Here is a 23,460-nt window from a genome sequence, read left to right on the forward strand (position 1 = left end):
TCTGCCTAGTTACAGACTGTAGCTACCAAAACCAGCTTGCCACCAGTCTCACTTAGAGGAGAAAGAGGAAACTGTTCTTTCTCATCATATATGACAAGAATAAGGTGTCTTTTAGGAAGCACAAACCTAAAGTTAGAAAAGAGGTTGTAGAATGAAACTCCAAATGGTGCAAGCTTCTTGAATCCAGTAGTTGGATGAAAAGCTACCTGGGAGTCTGAAGAATATTTAAAAGAATAATTACAAATAAACTAACGAAAAAACGCATTGCTTGACCCATTCTTGCTGCGGAGCTGATCAGCAGGTATAATAAGAGAAGGAGCTTTATGAGTATTGCAGTGAATAAATCCTAGTTCGCTTCATGGATTTTCTGATTGATTGTACAGTACTTGTTTTTTGCTTTTGGAGCCCGGTCTCCAAAGAAACCCAAAAGGCAAAACCAAAAAAGACTCAACCTCCAAACCATTTTGATATTTCTGAGATGAAAACATTTTGTGTTGAAGATGTCAAAATAGAATGGTTTTTATCTTTTAAAAAAAATCGTGTCCATTTTTGCTGGTGAAGCTTTTATTTGAGTTCAACATGGCTCCAAAGCAGCTTCAGAGCTTTAAAACTCCCCACCACACCCCCTTAGTTATTTAATGATTTGCTTCCTGTAGAAATCTTTATTAACTTTACAATAGCTGGAGCTATATCAGCACTTAGGACTCATTCCTTGCATTTGTCTGTCAGCCTTTCATACTTTCTGATTTTTTAAAGTAATTTTTGCATAATTATGGGAACAGAATCCTATTTGGTGACAAGCATTAATGTATGTACTGTTCATTTCTTCTGAGGACTTCAGATTGCTTTAGGCGAGTACAGAAAATAAGGATTTACTCAGTACGTTTAGAATATTGCAGACAAAAAGGTAGCATTGATATATCTTAACTAAAACTGAACTGTCATGATCTAATAGTCAACGTGATAGTAATTGAAAATTGTGCATCATGACAAAAGTAGTAACCATAATGAAAAAACTTTTAAAATTATATTGGATTCTGTAAACATAATATCATCTTATGGAAGTTACTCTGCCATTTTGTAGTGAAGAACCTCTTCCACAGATTGCTTTGTCAACTGCATTCTCATTAAGGGATTCATGACATAAGCCACTTAGTACACATCCATGATTAAGATTTTTCAAGACAGTCCTAAGGAATAATCCCTATCTCCTATTTAACTTTAATGGGACTTGGCCAAGAAAATCCCTTAAATTCTCTGAAAACCTGGTCTGGAAGAATATTCTGTATAATAGTCTGTGTAATCCAGGGTGTGTTTACAAGAGAGAAGATGGCTTAAAATGTGTGCAGCCCATTCTCCAGTCTGGCTGTGACCATGCACACGTGCGTGTACACCTCTTTGCCACTGTACATCTCCGACCTTCACTTGGAGATCTCTGTGTAAGTGTGTGTTTGTATATGCAAAAACTGAATCCTAGCAACAGTACATACTGTTATCTGTAGGACCTGGGTTCAATTCCATGTCTAAGACAAGCCCTGGTAATTTTTTTTATTTTTCCTGATGGGGCATTCTGTATCGTACTAAATATTCTCTTACAGGTGGGATGAATTTCATCTTGACTACTTCCCATGATAGCTATTGTTTTACCTTTTATCCTTACCTGCTTGAGTTTAGTGGGACATCCACATTTTTTCTCCTTTTTTTGCATTAAACTGCTAAAAGGTTTCCCTTTTGCTTGTCTGAAATTAATATTCCATTGGAAATAAATTGTCCTGTTCTCATGTTGATTAAGGTGACAGATCCTGTGGTATAACTGCTGCTGCTGTTCTGAGCAGGAATAACCAACATTTACCAGCGGCAGACGTGGCGTTTGGCAATTACAAGACGCGGCGGCTGCTTCTGGCCTTGATGGCTGGAGGTCGGGCGCCATGGTTTTCTTTCCAGAGACGAAGGAGCTTTTACATGATCCAGGAGCCGGTGTCAACTTTGAGTGGTTTGGGGTTTTTTGGGGGGTTTTTTTGGAGTGATGGATGCGAGACAATCTCACTTCCTCAGAGAGGAAGAGTTTCTCTCCCGTTTCCTTCACGGATCAGCCCCTGTCTCTGGCCGAGGCCGAGGCGGTATCCGTGATCCCAGGCGGGCTCTCGGAGCCTGTTAATCGGGGTGCGGCGACCTGGGGGACCCCAAGGCCCGGCTCCCCCCCCCCGCCGCGGGGGGCAGGTCCCGCCCCTCCCCTCACGCCCCCTCCCGCCAACGCTTGGAGCGGCCGCGCGGGGCCGGTGGGCGGGGCCGGGTGTTCCCGCGCGGGCGCCCCAGAACCCCTGAGGGCCGGCCCTGCCCTGTCGCGACAGGTCCCGAGGGGCCCCGCGACGAGGGGGACGGGTCGCCCTGGGGATGTGTTCGTGCGGGGCACGGCGCCGGGAGCGAGACGAGGCGTGAGTCCTGTGCTGAGAGGAGGGAAAATCATCACAGAGCGGCTTGGGTGAGAGGGCACCTTACAGATCATCCAGTGCCACCGCCCTGCCACGGACAGGGACACCTTCCACTAGCCCAGGTTGCCCAAAGCCCCGTCCAACCTGGCCTTGAACCCTTCCAGGGAGGGGGCAGCCACAGCTTCTCTGGGCAACCTGTGCCAGGGCCTCCCCACCCTCACAGGGAAGAATTTCTTCCTTAGATCTCATCTAAATCTCCTCTCTTTCAGTTTAAACCCGTTACCCCTCGTCCTATCCCTACCCACACCGATCAAGAGTCCCTCCCCCCTTTCCTGTAGCCCCTTTCAGCCCTGGGAGGCCGCTCTAAGGTCTCCCGGAGCCTTCTCTTCTCCAGCTGAACCCCCCAACTCTCTCAGCCTGTCCTCACAGGGGGGTGCTCCAGCCCCCCGAGCATCTCCGTGGTCTCCTCTGGCCCCGCTCGAGCAGGTCCGTGTCCTTCTGCTGTTGGTGCCCCCAGAGCTGGACCCAGCACTGCAGGGGGGTCTGATGAGAGCGGAGCAGAGGGGGAGAATCCCCCCCTGGCCCTGCTGCCCACACTGCTCTGGGTGCAGCCCAGCACATGGGTGGCTTTCTGGGCTGCGAGCGCACGTTGCTGGCTCACAGGCAGGTTTCTATCCATTAATACCCCCAAGTCCTTCTCCTTGGGGCTGCTCTCAAGCCACTCCTTGCCCAGGCTGGATGTGTGAATGGGTATGAACCAATCAGGAATGCAATTAAGATGTATACTGGGATGTTGAAATGTTCATAGGTGAGTTTAGGGAAGGCCCCCTCCCTCTAGGAGTAGTTGAGGGATATATGTTTATGGTTGAGGAGCTGTGACGCTGCTGTGGGCTGCAGCTGTCCCTCATCCCAGGCCATGGATTTTGGGAAGTCTCTCGTTTCCCCACACCTCTTGGCTGCCACCTCCTGCCTCCAGAGCAGAGCACATTCCATTGTTTCATAAGCAAATTTTTAACTGAATTTTCTGGGAACTATGGGATCCTTGGATAGAAGGTATTGCATGTGACAGACACAGTTCTTCAGCAGCTCATTGCATGCTCTGTTACTGCGTACTCCCTGTTAAGATGAGCAGTAGTTTAAAGGGTATTCACAGCAATATCCAAGATGGTTTAAACTGAAATGTCAATGTATTTTAATGCTATGCTAAGGAATAGTCATATGAAATTATGTGTTTTAGATAATGCAGGTAATAACTTTTCTGTCAAAACCTATTGACACACCTTAATTTTGACTTATTAGCATCATGTCGAAACTCCTGATTGACTTTTTAAATTCCAGGCTTTGAACCTCTTTGAAAACAATCCGTTAAGTCAGAACAAGTCACTCAGCATCAAACATGAGGCTTGGAGCTCATTTGGAAATGTTTGTGTGCAGTCACAAATAGTTATTAGTGTACAGACAGACAGAAAGATAGTTCTGTCCCATCCATGTTTGACTGTTGCGTTGTTCTCGTAAGAGCTGAAAGGAAAAAAAAAAAAAAAAAAAAGACTATTATCTTTCGTTTCTGTTTGTATTTGCATACTGCTTGCAGATGGATTGTGGTTTCTAGGCGAATAGGCATTGTGCAAAGCTTTGCTAAATAATTCCCAGCCTTTACCTCTTTCAGAAACATTTGAAGTCCGGGCCATACTGAGTGGAGCGTAGCGGCCATTTAGTGTTGATACTGACAACTGCTTGAGTGAAGGTTGATTTTGGAATCAAATTATGATGGCTCATAAGTGCAGCTGTGAATTCAACAGTTCTTTGCCTCTGAATAGCTCCCTTAAAACACTTGATACAATTTTAAACTACTTGGGTTTTATCCTAGTGCAAACGGGTTCACAAAGAAAGATTGCCAAGTGCAGAAAGGCAGTCTCAGCACTTGGGTTCCTCTGAAAGTCATTAGGAGATGAGGCAAAATTTAATGCTTTGTCTTCCCTAAGCGTTCACTACAGAATAACAGATAGAGGCTACCTAAATTGAGCCCTCGGGTCTACAAGAATTATGCGGTCGTAATGATAACCTAAACCGCAAAAAAAAAAAAAAGGTCCTTTCACATTTTTAACTTGTTGCCCGGTTTAACTTTCTCCCACTCACCCAGGCATAAGGAGTGAATGGGAAGAGGCCTGTTGAGACCTGTCTGCCAGGGCTTGCTGTTGGTAAGAATATAATCTTTAAATGGTGGCTTAAAAATAGGTCTTTTTTTCCTCTTTCTCCTCTGCCTGTGGTGTTAACTCACAGAAAGATGCCCATGGGTGCTGCACACTGGTTACTGTAGAATTGCAAGGGTTCCTGTGTAGCAAGTCTCTGACGTGTGGCTGGATTCTGACTGAGCACAACAGTAACAGCTCTGGATCAGAAAGTCACGCTGCTGCAAGAAGATACTGTATGTGTACCATGTTCTTACGCTCCGTGATAGCATGTAGTTCTTCTAACAGAGACAGGATATCGACTGAATTGGCTTTTGGCTTGATGCAGTAGGTCTGTTCTTATCCTTGTCTGTTCCTCAGGCAGGAAGTTTTCATTCTGGCTGTATAGCAAAGCAGGGAGGAATGCTGCATTTATGACTCTGCATTCCCTTCCGTACAGAGCAGTGACGGTTAGGCAGGTCACATATAGTACACTGCCCTCTTCCATCTATTCTGGCATAAGTGGGGAGATGATTTTCATCTTTTGATCACTTGTGTGCTGGAGATTTGAGGAAAACTAAGACCTGGTGCTACTTACTGTAGTCTGAGATTTTTCCCACTCATGTTGTCTAGATTAAATTAGCACCACAGACATGTAGCAAAGATATTCAGCGTGTAATGTTGGTAATGTGAAAGCTGCATGAGATTAAAATGAAGCTCTTGATTTCTTTAAGAAAACAATTACGTTATTGTTCCTAGGTTTTCATTTTTAACACATGAAAGAGAACAAAATGTTCTTATTCAAGAGTTCAGAAAATTAGCTTCCAGAAGAAACTGAACATATCTAGACTGGCAGAATTTGCTATCAATGGTCAAATGGTTCTCTCTCTGACAAAGGCTTCCATTCAGAATGACCCTTTATGTCACTATTTTGTATTCTCTGTGTCTTTTTTTACTTTTAAGAAAGGTGCCAAATTTGTTCAGTAGCAATGCCCAAACAGAAAGATCCATGAGACCTCCTGTTAATCTCTTGGATACCTGTGTGATACACAGGAAGATCCTGAGCTGGTGTGGGGATGGCCAGCAATAGAGACCTGCAGGTTAGCGAAGACTGTCCAAAACACTTAGCAACATCTGGCAGAACATAATTGCGTTGACAAGAAATAGACATTATGACTAATGAGACTCTCCTAAAATCCTGTTTTCTAAGGGGCTGTGGAAACTAATAATGCTGCAAAATGTGAAGTACTAAAGGGCAGCGCTGCTGGCTTGTCTCTCTTTTAGCCTGCTTTTACCAGAGATGGTTGACAGCTTAACAAAATGTGCCATAATCTGCACTAAAAGCTGAAAGTGTGCATTCTGCTTACTCTGGGCCAAATTGCCTGCTATGTACGCTACAAAGCTCTATTAATTTCAAGAGGATTGCATGGGATGTAAATACAGGCAGCCCGTGATTTTCAGTCTCCACTGTACTAAATTTCAAGTGTAGCTGAAATCTGGAATGGAGGTCATTGGCATTACATGCCTTCATTAGCAATAAATGTGTGTGCCGAAGACTAGGGCATAAGGCATTTGTTTTAAATTCTGGGTCTTAACATTAGCAATCACATAAATAATTCAAGTGTTGTGATGTCTGGACCTAAGTTTAATGTTTGAAACTCAGTTCAGCCCTGGAATTGAGTACCTCTTTAACATGTAGGTCATAACTTTTCTATATTCCTGTCCAATTTAGAGATATTATCCAAAACTAGAGTCCTGGCATATTTAGATACACCTTGCACAAGCAGTATTTGATCCCAAAGCTCTCAAAAGCTAAATAGATCAGATGTGCATGTTAGATTTTGTTCTCCCCCCACCTTTGCCATTCCTGATCAGCTGGTAGTAATGAGGGCCTGGTGGGTGAAGGAAACGGGGATATTTACCTTTCAGTACCCAGGGGTCTGCCTGCATGAAGCAAAGCAGCGCAGTGGAAAGGCTTGTGCTGTGGTCTTTGAGACTCCAGGCAAGGCTGCGTGTTGCAGCGCATTTCTTACAGCTGGGCCGGCTCGGGTATGCTGCTGAGCTGAAGATGTCCTTTCTTTTAGCAGGGGCAAATGTCTTGCAGATACCCCTGTGCTGGGGTTACCTTTCTAGAAGCTGCTTGTCTGTTGAAGTAGTGATTCTGCATATTGAAGGTGGTCTTATGCCCTGTTACTTATGTCTCTGAGGTAAGGGAGATAAAAACCAAACAACTGTGTACCCCTGCAGTGCCTTTTCAAAGCAGAAGTTGTGGATCTGGCTGATACTAGCTTTTTAACTTACTGTAAAATAAAATACAGTGCTCCCCACCCCCCCCCCAAGTTTTCACAGAGCAATGGTTCACATTCTTTAGCATCTTTCAGCTTCAACTCCTACTATTTTTTCAGTGAAGACCAAAACCAGCGTATGCAACTGTTGAAAAATGTCATTTCCTGTTGCATCCATCCTTAATTCTGTCCTGATGCATTTTTCATTCGTTCTGTTTTCTGTGTGAGTAACTCGGTAGGATAAATGCGTCTTTGCCTGCATGAATTTACTGCGATCAGGGCTGGCCTGCACGGGGGGACTGCTGCAGTGCTTTGCAGCTCACACCTCCGAGGTTCCTCCTTTCCCTACAGGATGACACAGCTGCTTCTGAAACAATCCGACTGAAGTTTGGGGTGATTCAGCAACTGCTGCACACGCAGCTGCGCTGGCCCTGCCCTGGGAGTGGAACAGGTACCCTGGGAGAGGAGCTGGTTGGAAAGTGCAACCTCCCTGCTACTCGTGAATCGGAGTCGCGAGTACGTTAGAAAATAATCTTTAGTGTCCGTATTCATACCTAGCTCTTCTAAAACCCTTTCATTAGGAGCCCACTGTGTTTTCCTAAGACTTTATTCTTCAGAACCTGTTTGTACAAATAAATGTAATACTCCTAACGTTCTACAAATGCAAATTAGATTTATATGAAAGAGTTCAATGAACAGCATTTTGAATGGGATCCATAACGGGCTTTTTAATTAAATGAATATAGTCATTTCATAGAGGCAGTTCTCATTAGTGTGCCAATATTGAGATGACCATTTCCTTCTAATTGTGTTGTGTATTTATATAAGAGGCTCTGGTTTAGGTTTGATTTGAATAGATTGATATGTGATTGTGTCTTGACACCTAGTGCACATATAAAAGGTAAAATAGCTCTGCTTTCTAAATGAAGCTGTTAAGTGTTCAGTAAAACAAATGATGTTGTTTACTGTAGCATGTCTTAGTTGGTGCATGTACATATTGCAGTGTGTACCTGTTGCAGTGTATATATAACTCCAGCTATTTAAAATTCCTTTGCCCAATAAGAGTGAATTTTATTAAATCCCATTGAGTTCTCACTCTGAAGGACATGAGACACGGTTCCTGTTGCATACAAGAGACTTTAAGGGACTATAAATTTCCACCAGAATTCAGAAAAAAATGTTTTTCCTCACCACCTTTTCTTTCTTTCCTCTGCTTTTCCATGTATAATACATAGCAGTTATATCTTTCCCTTTACTGTTTTAACAGAATCATATTTCTGTCTTAAGAAAATTAAATTTCCTTCTTTTGCAGAGTGTATGTTCTCTGTTCTATTTTTTAATACTCAAAGAAAGGAAATTACCAAAGGGAAGTACTGACCTTCCTTGGATCAAAATCCGTGAAACTGTCAAGGAGTGACTTGTAAAAGAGGGTAAACTGTCGGATGGCTGGGAATGCGTGAGGAGCTCTGTCTTCAGCACCCCAAAGTCAAAGTTAAATACCGTGCTGAGTTTCATACTGCAGCCGCCATGCCCAGTTTCTACAGAAATCCACAAAAAGCTCCAGTGCAGTTGCATAAACTTAGGTCAAAGAGTGAATGTCTTGGGTGGTACTTGGGAACTCGTGAGTCAGTAAGAAGAAGGTGCACTCGGTTGTACTTTCTGCTTGTCCTGCAGGGTTGTTCCTAAGGCTCTGCCTGCAAGAGTCTGAGCGCTGGATCAGGCCTCACTGAGAGCAGCAAGGAGAACAAGAGTTAATTGCAGGCCCTGCCCTTTCACGAAGGGAGGAGACATTTATGTCCCATTCCTCCATCTTCTTTGGTAGTTCTGCTTTAACCAGGAAGCTGACATTTGAAATATTATGGGAACGATGCCCAAAAAGTTCCTGGAGAAGATTCAATTCCTTTTCTTTTCACCAAAAGATATGTGTGTTAGCAATTCACCAAGGTCAGGCTTACTGTACTCTGGCATTGAAAGATACTATTTGAACGAAACTCTTTTTACCAGAGATAATACCATACTCTGTGTGTGATTTAGTCCAATACTGGTCACTGAATTACCTCAGTAGCTTGTAGCAAGTTCTTTAAATGCTGATGTACATTGCTCATGCTCAGAAAGTTCCGTCTGGATTCAGAGTGTTTTTCTGTTGTCAGAAGTCTAAACATAGTCAGCCTCCAGCGGGTGAGTGGTTCAAACAGTTAAAGCTCTGAAGCTTCTCTGTTTTAATGACACAGCTGCACAAGTGCTTCTATAGGAAGAGCTAAAAATGTCAAAGCACAATTTAAAAATGTTAATTAAGTTTCAATCTTTGTGGACAACATTGTTAATCACAGTAACTGAGTAAAGCAGCAACCCTTGGTTCTCTGTGTCACATCTTACCCAACAACAATTCGTTCCCGCTCAAGCATCACTTTAACTTACTCTGTTCAATCTTTCCATGAAAAAAAAATCACTTAATATTGGTTCTTTGGTCGGAAACTTTTGTCAAATATCCAGCATTAGTTGGTAAATTTAATCTTCTTCATTTTTCCTCTTTCTTTTCTAAGTTTTAGTTATTACTGTTGCTTTGATAATGTCCCAAAGGCTCTATGCTTTTCAAGCGTGAAGGTTCAATGTTTTAAATAATAAACTAGTCTGGAAGAGGTGTCACACTCCAGAAGAGAGCTGGCGGTGTCTGATCTGTATATGTCATGGTGCTTTGGTGCTGGGAAAAGTTGAAAAGCCACTTCCATTTGGGTGTGGGTGGGCGCTGCTTTCGCCCTGATTCGCTTCCCACAGTAGAGTTGTCTTAGTTGGGCTGAGCAACAAGAACCAGGATGAGACGTCCTTCAGTCTTTGGCAGTTGTGTACTTCATTCATCTGATTCCAACCTTTGGTGCCTTGGTAATACACAACCTGTGTGCGTGGTGAAATGTGGAGGGAAATACAAGGCAATGCAACCTTGTCCCCTCTTGCATCATCAGAACCAGACAAGATGTGCTTTATTCCAGATATCCTCTAGAAACTCCAGGCTAATTGGTAGGAGATCCACAAAATGAAGTGTTGAAAATCATGTACGTCATCCATAGCTTCTTCATAGTAATGAAGAAATAGTTGTTGAAATGGTGGTTTCTGCACTTCATTGATGTAGGTACCACTGGTTTAGAGAAGGCTCCTCTAGAACACGGTAACGGCAGCAGATTCTCGCTGTGTCCTGAGCATGAGGGGCTGGGGCTGTGTACCTGCCCGACTTCGTGTGCGTACGACTGAAGACGTTCAACTGTTCCCCATCTTCAGGAAAAGGAGAGTGTGATTTCACACTGCCTTCGTACTCCACACATGTATCAGTGTCTTGGGTTGGGAATGCTGTCTCCTTGTCTGCGATACCTGGGGTGATCAGCAGAGACAGGAGAGGAGGGAGGACGAGAAGAGGGCTAGAGCAGAGCATGGTGTTTACCTTTTCCTCTTTATTTCAGCCTTCCTAATTCTTCTACTGCACTTTCAGTGCCACTCAATGGGTCTCAGCATCTCTTCACACAGAATGTGGTAACACAAGCTGAGACTGTTGCTCCTTCATCCCTCTCCGTGACCTCGCAGGTGTGCCTGGCCTTCCTGGCCCATGTACCCGTTGCTTTCATCATCAATCACATATTGTGTATGTCTGGGTTTTTTTTAGGCTGCTGGCCTTGATAATGACACTTAATGTAGTGCAGACCTTTACACTGTGCTAACGATTCTTAGATTACTTTGAATATATATGTCACTTTGCTCATTATATCACCTCCACGAGCTCTGAGCTAGGCCTGGATGAGCTTTTTGACATACACAGTAGCTTACTGATGCATCCACTCAGTTTTACTTACAGCAGTATTGCCTTCTAATGTTTTCCCCCTTTAATTATTTCCATTAGTCTGTGCCAACGTACATTATTTCTCTCAGCTGTCAAGCCCTTGCAGAGGGCTTTATCCCACTAACTGTAATAACATTTTTTTTTTTTCTTTTTATCGAAGTTGCAGCTTAAATCATACTTGCTTTGTTCTCACCAAATAAAGGAGGATGCTAACAAGGCTTCCAGTGTGTGCATACGTATCCTAAGTGCATTTTCATGGATGCTTTTAAGCTGTGTAAAGGATAAGCGGAAACAATTTTGGGGAACACTGTACTTTGTTTTAAAAAAAATAAAACCCAATAGCAACAAAAAAAACCAAGAAAAACCCCACACCTTGGTTTGTCCTTTCGTATGTATCAGGTTTTGATTCACTTGTGTATCAAAAGGTGAGTGTGCAGCACGGCATTTGTGTCAGTTTTCAGCCCTCAGTAGGGCGAGAATCGCCTTTGCACAAAAGCATCTGCCTCTCCAAAGCAGTGTGCGGTTCCTTCTGAAAGTCAGCGCGGGAGGGGTTTCGATGTGGGGAGGCAGTGAGACCAAAGCTGTAGTGCACAACAGGAGCCCGTGGCTTCTGTGTGATGCCCAGGGCCATCAAACAGGAGTCCCTTGGCAGGAACAGAGAGTGGAGGAGGAGCACGGGTGCCTTTGTGTATGACTAAATAGTAGTGCAGCCCCGTATCCTGCCCCAGTGATTTAGTAATTGCACAGTAGCCACGGGCTCTCTGCGACTTCAGCAGTTGATCTAAGGTCTGTCTGTCTTATCTAACGTCTTTTAAATATTTATTTACTTTCCATAGTACTTATCACTGTGACACTCAGACCGTCAAAGTGCTTCAGCAGATAGTTTGCAAAACCTTGTGCACCTGCACAAATTTATTCAACACTGCAAATTAACCGCTTTTGTAATACCATGACACAGAGTATGAACTGCAGTATTTTTCTTGCTGGTAAACGCTGTTAGACAAGCCATTTCTATTCCATTTCTTTGAGTGAAATACAAAAGGGTAGATGTTTACCAAGAATTCAAACTGTTGTTTTGCAAATGTTCTTGTAGTGCCCAAAAGCAGAAACGCTTCTTGTTCCGCTGTTAGTGTGGGCAGCGCATGAATCTCTCCTACAAAATTATACAGGACCTCGTGAAGAATTAGATGTACTGATTCAGGAACGCTGGTATGATAATCCATGTCATTGTTTCCTTTCAGTTAATAAGATGGAGATTATTACTAGTGGGTTTTTTTTCCCTTCTGGGTTTTTTTTTTTTCCCTTCTGTTTTTGTTTCTTTTTTTTTTTTTTGGTCCATTTTTCCCCTCTATGCCAGATAGCGTTTCCCAGAGCCAGGGCCTTACCTCAAAACTGGCTATAGCTGGTGTTTCACTGTGCAGCTTTGTCATCCTGCCTTGCAAATTAAACATCTATAAGTCTCTGGGAATAGTTCAATCTTTGGAAATACTGAAGTGTTTAAAGTTTGATGCCTTAAATAGAGCCATTTCAAATCAACGTATGACTTGAAAACTTTACTTTGGGTATCAGTGCCTCCATATAACCTTTTTTTGACACGTGTATGACAACCTTCATGCTTCAAGGGAAACACAAATGCGAACAAACAGTTGCCAATCCTGTGGTTGCTCATTGCTACCCCATGGCTGCAGTGGGCTTTCAGTACTCAGGTGCTGCAGGGGAAGTTTCAATGAATATCTCAAGCCTCAAGAGGACAATAGTAGAGGAAAGATCATACCTTAAGCGCTGTGTGTAATTTTAGTGGCTATGAAGTTGTATCACTTAAAATCTGTCTTCCATTCAGGTATGCAGGGCTTGTTTCTGTACTTCTTGCTGTTTTGAGACACACACACACACACACACTAGTCCAGAGTGGAATTCGAGTGCTGCAGCTGAATGGGAACATCTTGCTATTACCTTGTGTCTGTAAAGGGCCTGTGAACCTGTTCTTTGCCGAGATTTCTGTATCCTGTTGTAAAACTAAGATGCTTCCAGCATCATGTATGAATTTCACACGTGCCTTTTTGATAGCCTTTGCGTATCACTGGCCTTATGAGATGATCACAGGTATGGTATCACTGTATTAGAGACCTCATCAAGATTGCAGTCAGAGGTCTTTTGAGGTTAGTTGCTGTTAACTTGCTCACTGAGCCAGAGGAAAGCATATAGACTTTGTTTGAGGAAGTTAAAATCTCTCAGCTTATTTATCCCCTACTCGGGAGACTGCCTGCTTCCTCCCCTGTGTGATCTACACAAATTACACAAAGTGAGACGGGCGAAAAAGGCGTCATTAAACTTCGATATTTCTCACAGCTCTGCTGGTGTAGAACTCGCTCTTACGGCATGCCGCAGTGTACGTGACCACTGTCATCAAACTCAGACCAGACTACTTGCTATTAAAAATAGTTCTATTGAAAAGGTATCCGTTCCTTCACCGCTGCATTCAAAATTCTACCCTTGTGAATTTGTTCGGTTTTCTGATTGTCCGTGGATCCCTCAGAAAGTGTTTATCTGTGTTAATATAAGAATCTAATTGTTTCAGAAAATATGGAAAAAAACAGTACGGGTAAAGAACTTTGTAGTAGTTAACTGATAAAATTTTTTACAAACATGCTTTTTTGCAACTTTTTGTTTGCTGTCCTCTTTTGAGGACAAATTTTGGAAAGCTATCTGAATAGAAGGCCTTTAATTAACAAAGTTTTGCCTTGATCTACTGCCTTTCACAACTGGGACCTCAGAGCTGTATCAGCTTTAATTAAATGTTCTCAACACCTCCATAAGATGGCAAGGCATGATAGTGAATATATTGAATATGGGATTTCTGAAATCCCACTTTGTTGATCTAGCTCTCCTCTGAGTGAAGTTGACAATTACCATTCTCAGTGACTTGAATTAGAGCAGGTGGAAGTCAAAACTGAATGTTTTTTTGCAAATCTTGCTCTAAATGAAATCTTTAGTTCATGTGATGTGCAGACGATGGTCAGGGATGGGACTACAGAATCCAGATTCTGATCCTTTCACCCAGTTTCTTCTCTTTATGCTACCATTATTCAGTGGAATTGTAAGAAAAGAAAACACAGACCCAGTGAGAGCAAACAGGGAATTCCTTCCCCCTTCTGGCATTCTGGCAGTACAGAATTAAGAAAAATACAAAATACAGTGCTGAGAACTTCAGAGCCAGGAGCCAGGGGCTTCATGCAGATGCTATGACAAAGGTAGATGGATCTTTTGGATGGAACCAAATGGAAGCGTTTTTGTAATGTGATTATATTTACCAGTGAGGCATGGGGAGAGGGTTGCCTTCAGGCCATGTCCTTTCCTGTCTCTTTATAAAGATCCCTGTGTAGTAGGGATCTTTAGATGTACAGCTAGATTTTGGCCTAACCAGAATTTTTAGTAAGTTTTTCAGCTCCTACGAGGTGGTTTCTGCTCAAAGTCTGGTCTATCTACTTCCAGGAGGGGGGCGCACGTTGAGTTAGAGGCTGTGATGTGAAGGGAGGTGAGTCTGGATTAACTAGTTAGCTGGTTATAAGGCAAATTTGTTGCTTGCAGTGCAAAAAGTACAAATTCTGAAAGGATGTAGCTATAGCATCAACTGTGATTTTTTTAAATTTTTTTTTTCCCTTCTTCTTCAGCTGAAATTAAAGAGTCCTGTAAGCATTCAGTGGTATATAGCTTTACACTGCTCGGCATCCATGGTTTCCAGATAAGTGCCAAAATTGACGTAGATGCTAATAAAATAAACTTGGACAGCTAGGAAATTGAGGGGGAAAACCCCATAAATTATTTGTCTAAGTCCACTCTTAGAGTCTGTCAAATTTTAAGTGTGAATCACTACAGCTGGTCTTGGTAGGATGTGAAACTTTTGTCAAGATTCTGAGCCAGCTGTGCTTGTCCTGGACCTTTAATGCTTGGCATTTCTCTGTATCAGGCACTGGGTGACAGATGAAAGTAAGACTGTTTTGTACTTCTGATAGGATAGAAATATAACTAAAATGATGCTGAAGACACTTTTAAAATTGCATTTAAATGAAGTTATTTGCTGTGAAATACTGAAATTATGGAGAATGACATGCCAAATATTTTGTTATGGTGCTTAAAAGCAATAGAGGAAATGATACCAAAGTAAAATCAAGAGATGAAGCATCAAATCTACGTTGGAGTAGATAATGTGCTCTAGCCTGGGGTGTAGGACTGCTCCAGGAGGCTATATTTGGAACCTGATGGTCTCGATGACCTCATTGTAGAGAGACTGTTGCAAAACGGAAAACGCAGTACTGAGGGCAAGCTGATTTTATTTAGTCAGATATAAATACACAAAGATATAGTAGAGCAGCCAAATCTGTGTTTCTGGGAAATTAAAAGAAGGCCTTGTGAATGAAAAGGTATGATGCTTATCACTGGTCCTCCATGCCTGCTGCGATGTTTCTTCATTTCAGGTGTGTATCCTTGTAATAGAATCCCAGACTGGTTTGGGTTGGAAGGGACCGTAAAGATCATCTAGTTCCAACCCCCCTGCCATGGGCAGGGACACCTTCCACTAGCCCAGGTTGCCCAAAGCCCCGTCCAACCTGGCCTTGAACCCTTCCAGGGAGGGGGCAGCCACAGCTTCTCTGGGCAACCTGTGCCAGGGCCTCCCCACCCTCACAGGGAAGAATTTCTTTCTTAGATCTCATCTAAATCTCCCCTCTGTCAGTTTAAAACCATCACCCCTCATCCTATCCCTACCCGCCAATCAAGAGTCCCTCCCCCCTTTCCTGTAGCCCCTTTCAGCCCTGGGAGGCCGCTCTAAGGTCTCCCGGAGCCTTCTCTTCTCCAGCTGAACCCCCCAACTCTCTCAGCCTGTCCTCACAGGGGGGTGCTCCAGCCCCCCGAGCATCTTTGTGGCCTCCTCTGGCCCCGCTCGAGCAGGTCCGTGTCCTTCTGCTGTTGGCGCCCCCAGAGCTGGACCCAGCACTGCAGGGGGGTCTGATGAGAGCGGAGCAGAGGGGGAGAATCCCCCCCTGCCCCTGCTGCCCACACTGCTCTGGATGCAGCCCAGGACACAGTTGGCTTTCTGGGCTGCGAGCGCACGTTGCTGGCTCACAGTCAGGTTTCCATCCTTAGGTCTGCGTTGTCTTGTTAACGGAACACCAGAAGGCAGTTAGCTGCTCAGTGGAGATCAGATGTACTCTTGTTCTGGAAAGAGTAGATTAGGAGTACTGCAGAAGAGAACTCAGGCCAAGGGCAGCGACCTCTTTAAATCTGCTATAAAATACAGCTAGCAGCATGAGAGGGTGAAGAAGGGGGACTGTTTTGCAAAACTGGCACTTGTATTATTTCCTTCCGGTTTTCTCTGTGGAGAGGTTTTCAACTTCGATCAGTTTTTCAATCATCTGAAGTACTGGCATGTGTACAGAGGGGTTTTTATTTGGTTTTCCCCGCCCTAAATTGCTTGTTCTGATGTATAATGATACTGTAAAATGATTAGTAGCAATAATGCTTTCCTGAAAGATCCTGTCAGCCTGGCTTTATTTAGAATGCATCCATCATGGGTGAGAGCATTCTCCAGCTCTGTCTGCAGTACAGAAGAATCTGCTGTGCAGCGGCCCCAAGTTATCGGTATCATTATGGACGGAACACAAGCATCACCCCTTTTGTACTCTTTACAACACAGAGCTTCCTAAATTGTGATTTGTAGGTCAGTGATGGTTCATGGAGAACTAGCTGTTCCTGTAAGATCAACTCCTCCTCCTTATTTTCTGCAACAATACTACATACCTAGAACTGTATTTATCTTAGGTACTTTCTTAACATCACTACACAGGCAACTGCTATATATGTAGCACTGTCATCTGATCAGCCATAAGAGGAGTGACTGAAGGATTGTGAGAGAAGAAAAGGAACAGAATTGTCCCTAATGATACAATAGCTGAGTCCAGAAGGGAAAGCTTTCCACTAAAAATGTGCTTAGAAAAAATACTAAAAGCCGCCTTCTAATCCTTGTCAAAGATCAATCTCTTAATCTTTTTAATTGCAGAAACTGACTACTCATCTCAATAAAATTTAAGGCCACTGAACCACTGGCAAGAATAAGAACTGGGAATATTGGAAGGGTTTTGTTTCTTCTGGCTGTTCTCAGTTGTCCAGAAAAGCTTCCGCTTCCCTTCTCCTTCTTCTTAATTCATCATTTCTTCCCCTAGAACTAGAAACAAAAAGAACTATAGCAAAAGGTTGTTCTGGTGTTAATTACAAGTGCAACAGCTGGAAAACTGTTTGGGAGATAAAAATCATGCAAGACTTTTTGACCATATGGATCTTTTGAGGTCTGTTTTTTAGGACAGTTTTGCATAACAAATAGAAGTCTGAAACCTTAGGCTACTAGACTGTGATCTGGTTAAGGCTCCTTCCACATTTGGGGAAAGAGTTTCCTGCTTGTAACGTTTTTAATCTGTTCCTTAGGAGATGATGACTCTTTAATTGTCATTATCTTTTTTCTTTTATTTCCCCCTCTCCTTAGCAGAGCTGCACTGGATCTGGGTTATTGCGTAGAGATGCTTCAAGTAGAAAACCTGTTGCTGTGTTCCACTGAAGCCTGGTTGCTGGCCGAGCTAGCTCATGCAGTGAGGGCAGCGAGGGCATGGTGTCACCGATTTCATCACTGAGAGTTTCTTAAACGCCCTTGGGTCCTGATGAATTTGTACAGGCTGTCTTACTTGTTTCTTCACAACACAGTTACCTTAGTTCAGGGATGCTGAACACATTCCTGGTTGCGGCAGCGATGCAGCCTCTGAGTTTCATTAAGACACGTGGTTAATGGCAGCAGCTTTATTTTGTGCTTTGGTGTTTAGGGACTATTTGGTTTGCCTTGTTGCCTCACGTAGCAAAGGTATGTTTATATACACAAGTTTGTGGTAAGTTTAAATATAACAGTCAAGTAACTGTGAAGAGGCGCGTTATCAAGACGTAAAGAGGAGGCATGATTTACTTGCGAAAAATTATGTTGGATATTAAGCACAACTTTATAAGCATCAATCTTAAGTGACTCTGGGAGCCACATAAAATCTCACCAGCATCATCATCTATTTAACATTAATGGCACTGTTAGGTGCCGAGAGGAACTGCTGTCAGTGCTCGGTAAGAACGTGAAGGAAGCAGCGGAGCACTGTGAGCTACAGACTGTGCTGGACAGCGTGCTGTGGGCTGGCTGATACTCTCAGTAAATTATGGTCCTATTCAGTACTAGCTATAGGGAGAGACAAAACTGAAATTCAAGCCTGCTTTGAAAGTTTCCTGAACTCCAAATGATTTTTAGAAGATTTATGGGCATTCTAGTTTCAGAAAGAGAATGTGCTGCAGATATCTTAAGGGAATGGCTAACAGCTGGTAACAAATCTCTCTGTAGAGTGAGTGCTCATTTGACCTAGGCAGTAGAAAAAGGCTACAGACAACTTTAGGGTATTCATTAACTGTTTTGCTTTCATAGACTGGGTGATGCATTTCTTCTGGAGTTGAATCCGCATAACTCTCAGTCTACCTACAGTTGCAGCAATCAAGTTTTAAAATATGGCTGTATGAGGGAGAGATGAAGATGAACACACGTAAGTCTATAAATGTTCAACCTCTCCTTAGCCCCAAGAACTGAAGCATTGATTAGCCTCCTGTACCCTTAGGAAAGAAGTAAAGATGCCTACTTCTGCAAGTATGTGCAGAGCATAGAATTTATGTTCTTATAGAGGCTGAAATCCTATTTCCAAATAGGTAGATGAGTGTGCTGAGACATGGATAACGGAGCATGGAATTAGCAGGAACACAGGTGAGCAGAGATGCTCTGAACTCTCATGCAATTACAGCCAGCAAGACGTCTTTCTTGAGAGAGTAGAAAGATGATGACTACGATTACTGAGGGAGATTGTATCACTTCATAGTTAATTTAATGTTTCTGATAGCTCATGTACAAGTATCACAGTGTCTGCTGTAATTGAGAATAGATGGTGCAAGTTGTAATGGATTTAGATAGTGCTTTATTCAGGCTGGTGTATAGTAATATTTCTTTTATCCTATTCCAGACTGACTTAATGCATTTCAGTTTAAATGAACCCCAGTTTTTCAGAGCCACATCCCCCTTGGTTTATGTATATCTTTTTTGACTGCTAGAAACCAGAAATTTATTGACAGCATATGGCAAACACTCTGTATCTATTACAACAGACATTTTGCATTTGAAATGTCTTAGCAAGCTTCAGGCTTCGCGTACTGATGTGTCTCCCAGTAAGAGCAGAAAGTAGTCGTTGTTACTTGTTTCACCCATTCCAGAAGGAAGCTGGAGATACAACTGTAGATGGTGGAGAGTAATTTCTCCACTTTTTGCTACTGCTTGTTCATCCTCTATACCTGCGCAATTTGTTGAAAGAGCAGATGGAAAATCTTGAATGGGAATAGTAGGCGTTCGCAAAGCATAAACGACGCACTTGCAGTGCTGAGAAGTCATGTTTTTCTGTTTGTTTTCCTCATTTTCATTCAAACAAGTAGAATGATTAAACTGCAATTTATTTCTCTCTGTCCATCTCCAAAATGGGTTGATCTCAAAATGTGTTTTGCACATCTCTAGTTCTGCTGTAGGGCAGAGGAGAAGAAATTGCAAAGTATATATGGTGAATCCCCTTCGTAACAGGAGGTAGTGGAAACAGGTTTCAAAAAATGCAGATAGGCACCTAATGGAGCTTTTTTAATTACTTTTAAAAATACGTCAGCTTCAGATCTCCCATTGAAAGCACACAGGAGTTTGACAATTTAAATTGCATGGTGTACTTGTAAATGGTGTAAAGATTTGTGTTTACAGGCATCAAAATATCTTTGTAAACTTGGCTGTAGGGCTCTTGAACTTTATTACTGATGTGGTTTAATTTTATGTTCTTCTTTTCTTGCCAAAGTAAATAGCTTCACAGGTTTTTGGAAGGAGACTAGAAAATAGCTCGAGTTGAGTATGCCTAAGGTGTCTTAGTGAATTTACTACATCTTTCCTTAGATACCTGGAACCTTTTTCTTTTCTCCACTGCTAAGGCCCTTTTTACACTTACTGTCAGCATTCCCAGTTGAACTGAATAATTTACCCTTTTAAACTGACAGCAGCTGTCATTATGAAAATTGCAGGGCCAAGTTTGACAGTATTCACACAATGGGGGAACTTAAACTTTTAACAGGCTTCGAGAAAGCCCAGACTTTTCAGCACATCTTGTCAGTCAGTGCATGAGCTCATCTCTTTCTTGCGAAAAGTTGGCAGATTAGAAGATTATATCTGACAGATCAGAAACAGCACTGATGACATCCTCCAACAAGAATATCTCTGTGAGGGGTGGGGGGAAGAGGGGAAAATGGTATGATGAAAAAATTGTTGTTAAAAATCGGGTAAGCACTTTACATATTGAAGGATGCTCGACGTTCGTGGCTATCTGGTTATAATTCATTGCTCTTCTGCGGGTTAAATATTCACAGTTCTTAATTATCCAGAGATTTACTGCTTGCTTTCTGCGAAAGAATGTTTCTCAGGTTTTAAGACTTCTTGTAGTTGAAGAAGTTGTGTCCTTTCATTAGTAGCTAGTATTTTGACATTAGGGATTAACGGTGGCGCACGTCTAAGGCAAGTGTAACACAGCAGTAGGTCTGTCTGGCATTTTTGAATTATCTGATGCTGTAAACAGTTGCTTAGGAAGTGAAGCCTTTACCTCTGCAGTGCCTGGCCAGCCTAGTGGTTGTGCTTCGGTTTTTTTCCATTTGTGCTGAGGTGTTAGTGTCACAAATACCTTCCTGCTAGGGTTTATTGAATTGGTTTACTGAAGATTATGGAGTTGTTTATGTCTGTCATGAGGGTGGGGTGGGGAGGAGGACCAGAAACCGTAGACGGTTTCTACTCTGCTGTTGTTGTGTTTTCCAGTCTAAAATACAAAAACATGGCCTGAATTGCGGAATACAGTGCAAGTGAAAGTAAGAGACACACATTGCTTTAGCGTTCATGTCAGCATCTTTAAAGTTTATCCTTTACTGTGTCATCTTGTTTCTTTTAGGCTATCTTTAGCCTTGATTCCCTTTCTGAGCCCAGCAGAAGTACTTCTTTGTTATCAGTGCTTACTGTTTAAGAGCACATCGGAAAAAAACCCCACTTCTTCTGACCATGTTCGTCCTAGAGAATGAAGAGATTTAGAAATGTGGCAAGTATTTGTGCCTTTTCTTGCAATATTCCTGTAGTACGATTCCCTTTCTAACAAATGCAGTACTACCTCTTGTTTCACTGCCATGCCCAGCATCATCTTTCTCAAACTCAACACTGATACACGAAATCATTAAAGGTCGTTAAGGATGTTCCATGTTGGATTCTCTTTTTATTATTTTAGAGCTTAAAGGAAAAAAATAGACTGTACAGGTTCCAAATTGTATAAGCCATATTTGAAAGCACAGAACACTACTGTCCCAGCAGTGTCCATTGGGCTCACACTAAGAAGGGCACTAGAGCTCATTTTGAGATCCCCAAATATTGTACAGGAAAAGGCACTTTATTTAAAACCCATTAGCCCATGTTCTGTTTTGAGATACAGCAGTCATCAGGAAGCAGTATAATACATCTCCTGAAAACTCGAAATGCCACTGCAACTCAGCTGCTCCCACATACTAGCAGCAGGCTAAAATAACTATCCGTACTGTTTCAATTGCAGTAACTGGTATTTTAGAAGATGGTGCCAAGGCTTTCTCTACTGCCAAGATGGAGGGAGATAAAGACGTTGACTGCTTTGTCCTGTTTGTGCAAGTCTGTTAATTCTGGATTTTGTTCTGTACCTAGCACACCACGGGCTGACCTAAATCCCCACCTCCACTCTCAAAAACTATGAACGTGTAGTCCAATAGCTGACATTCTCTGCAGGCTGTGAGCATTTGTTGCAAGGACAGATTAGTATTAGGTGTTTTGTCTGTTTTGCTTGTGAAATAAATTCATCCCTTCCAACTGAACATAAACCAAATATGTTTTATGGAGTAAACTTTCAAAAAAAAAAAAATCCCACCTAATCAGATTGATATTCTCATATAGATACTGAAATGAACGGATTGTAAATGCAAAAACCAAATTATTTCATCTCAACGAAACCAAATGTCCGGATATTCTCAGAATAAAATGGAAAACCTTGAGCAAAACATCTTGACTCATGAAGTTGCTCTGCCAGTACAGATGTGTTTCCATGAAATGCTTTCAGTTTGAATGAAATCGTACGTTCTGACAGAAAACTGTTCCCTGAAACATGTGTGCTCATCCTCACTCAGTAGTGAAGGCTCTTATGAGCCAGGATTGGGATATTTTTAATATTTTTCTTTCAAGTGCGTAGTGTAAAACCCAAACTGCCACCTTCAGTTTAGCAGTTCCAGATAAAAGCAACGTCCTTTCAGTAACTAGAAGGAAAAAGGTTACTGAATCTGGTCTGCATGCTTTGTATCAGGCACTAATGAAACCAGTTGTGCTGATAATTTTGCCGACTATCTCCATAGTTACCTTTTTCCCATGAGGCAGAAGAAACTGCCAGATGATATCATGGCTGCTTCCCATAACCATCAGCCTTCATCTCACTGGGCTGAACGGAAGAGGAAGGTTTCTCATCCTCCAAAATGTTATTAATGTATCAAGCGTTTATCTCAATTTTATTCTTTTTAAAAACAAAAAACAAAAAACAAAAAAAAAAAAAACAAAAAAAAACAAAAAAAAAACAAAAAAACCAACATATTCAGTGCAGAATAGTTATAAAGGGTAAAACTCATCCACTATTTATGCATATTTTTAAGTCAGAGACATTATGTGGCTTCCTTTCCTTTAAGAGAAATTGAAAAGAAAATTAAGATGAGTAAAACATCCTGCTGAGCTTGCTGAGGTTGTGGTTTAGGTTGTTTGGGTTTGTTGTGTGTGCTTCCCCCCACCCTCCTTTACAGATGTCAATAATGAGGTGTTACAACCAGACGAAGCTGTAAGAGGACTGAAACCCACAGGATTTTGGTAGTCTGACTGTGTCTGATGTTTGACCCAGTGGGCAGAGCACACAGCACTGGGACACAGCAGATATAGAATCACAGAATCATCTGGGTTGGAAAAGCCCTTGAAGCTCCTCCAGCCCAACCATGAACCTCACCCTGACCGTTCCCAACTCCACCAGATCCCTCAGCGCTGGGTCAACCCGACTCTTCAACCCCTCCAGGGATGGGGACTCCCCCCCTGCCCTGGGCAGCCCATTCCAACGCCCAACAGCCCCTTCTGCAAAGAAATCCTTCCTAAGAGCCAGTCTGACCCTGCCCTGGCGCAGCTTGAGGCCATTCCCTCTTGGCCTGGCGCTGGTTCCTTGGCTCAAGAGACTCCTCCCCCCTCTCTGCACCCTCCTTTCAGGGAGTTGGAGAGGGCCAGGAGCTCTCCCCTCAGCCTCCTCTTCTCCAGACTAAACCCCCCCAGTTCCCTCAGCCGCTCCCCATCAGACCTGTGCTCCAGACCCTGCACCAGCTCCGTTGCCCTTCTCTGGCCACGCTCGAGTCATTCAATGGCCTTTTTGGAGTGAGGGGCCCAAAACTGAACCCACTCATCGAGGGGCGGCCTCACCAGTGCCGAGCACAGGGGTCAGATCCCTTCCCTGTCCCTGTTGGCCACACTAGTGCTGATACAAGCCAGGATGCCATTGGCCTTTTTGGCCACCTGGGAACACTGCTGCTCA

The 23,460-nt window shown here is 42.8% G+C and overlaps 1 protein-coding gene across 3 annotated transcripts in view; it reads left to right on the top strand.

Moving 5' to 3' along the window:
* LRRTM4 (leucine rich repeat transmembrane neuronal 4) overlaps positions 1-23,460 on the top strand; it is a 224,012-nt gene that overhangs the window by 95,892 nt on the left and 104,660 nt on the right. Inside the window, exon 4 of one of the 3 annotated variants that reach the window (XM_074852090.1) lies at positions 20,791-20,892. The exons of 1 other annotated variant lie outside the window; for it this stretch is intronic. In XM_074852090.1, the coding sequence (XP_074708191.1) occupies positions 20,791-20,862 (72 nt within the window). In that variant the 3' untranslated portion in view covers positions 20,863-20,892. Of the gene's footprint in view, positions 1-18,212; positions 18,307-20,790; positions 20,893-23,460 lie in introns of those variants that run through there. One more of the 3 variants, XM_074852092.1, reaches the window with a different exon arrangement.

This window comes from Strix uralensis, chromosome 28 (assembly GCF_047716275.1).
Source record: "Strix uralensis isolate ZFMK-TIS-50842 chromosome 28, bStrUra1, whole genome shotgun sequence".
Classification (NCBI taxonomy): domain Eukaryota; kingdom Metazoa; phylum Chordata; class Aves; order Strigiformes; family Strigidae; genus Strix; species Strix uralensis.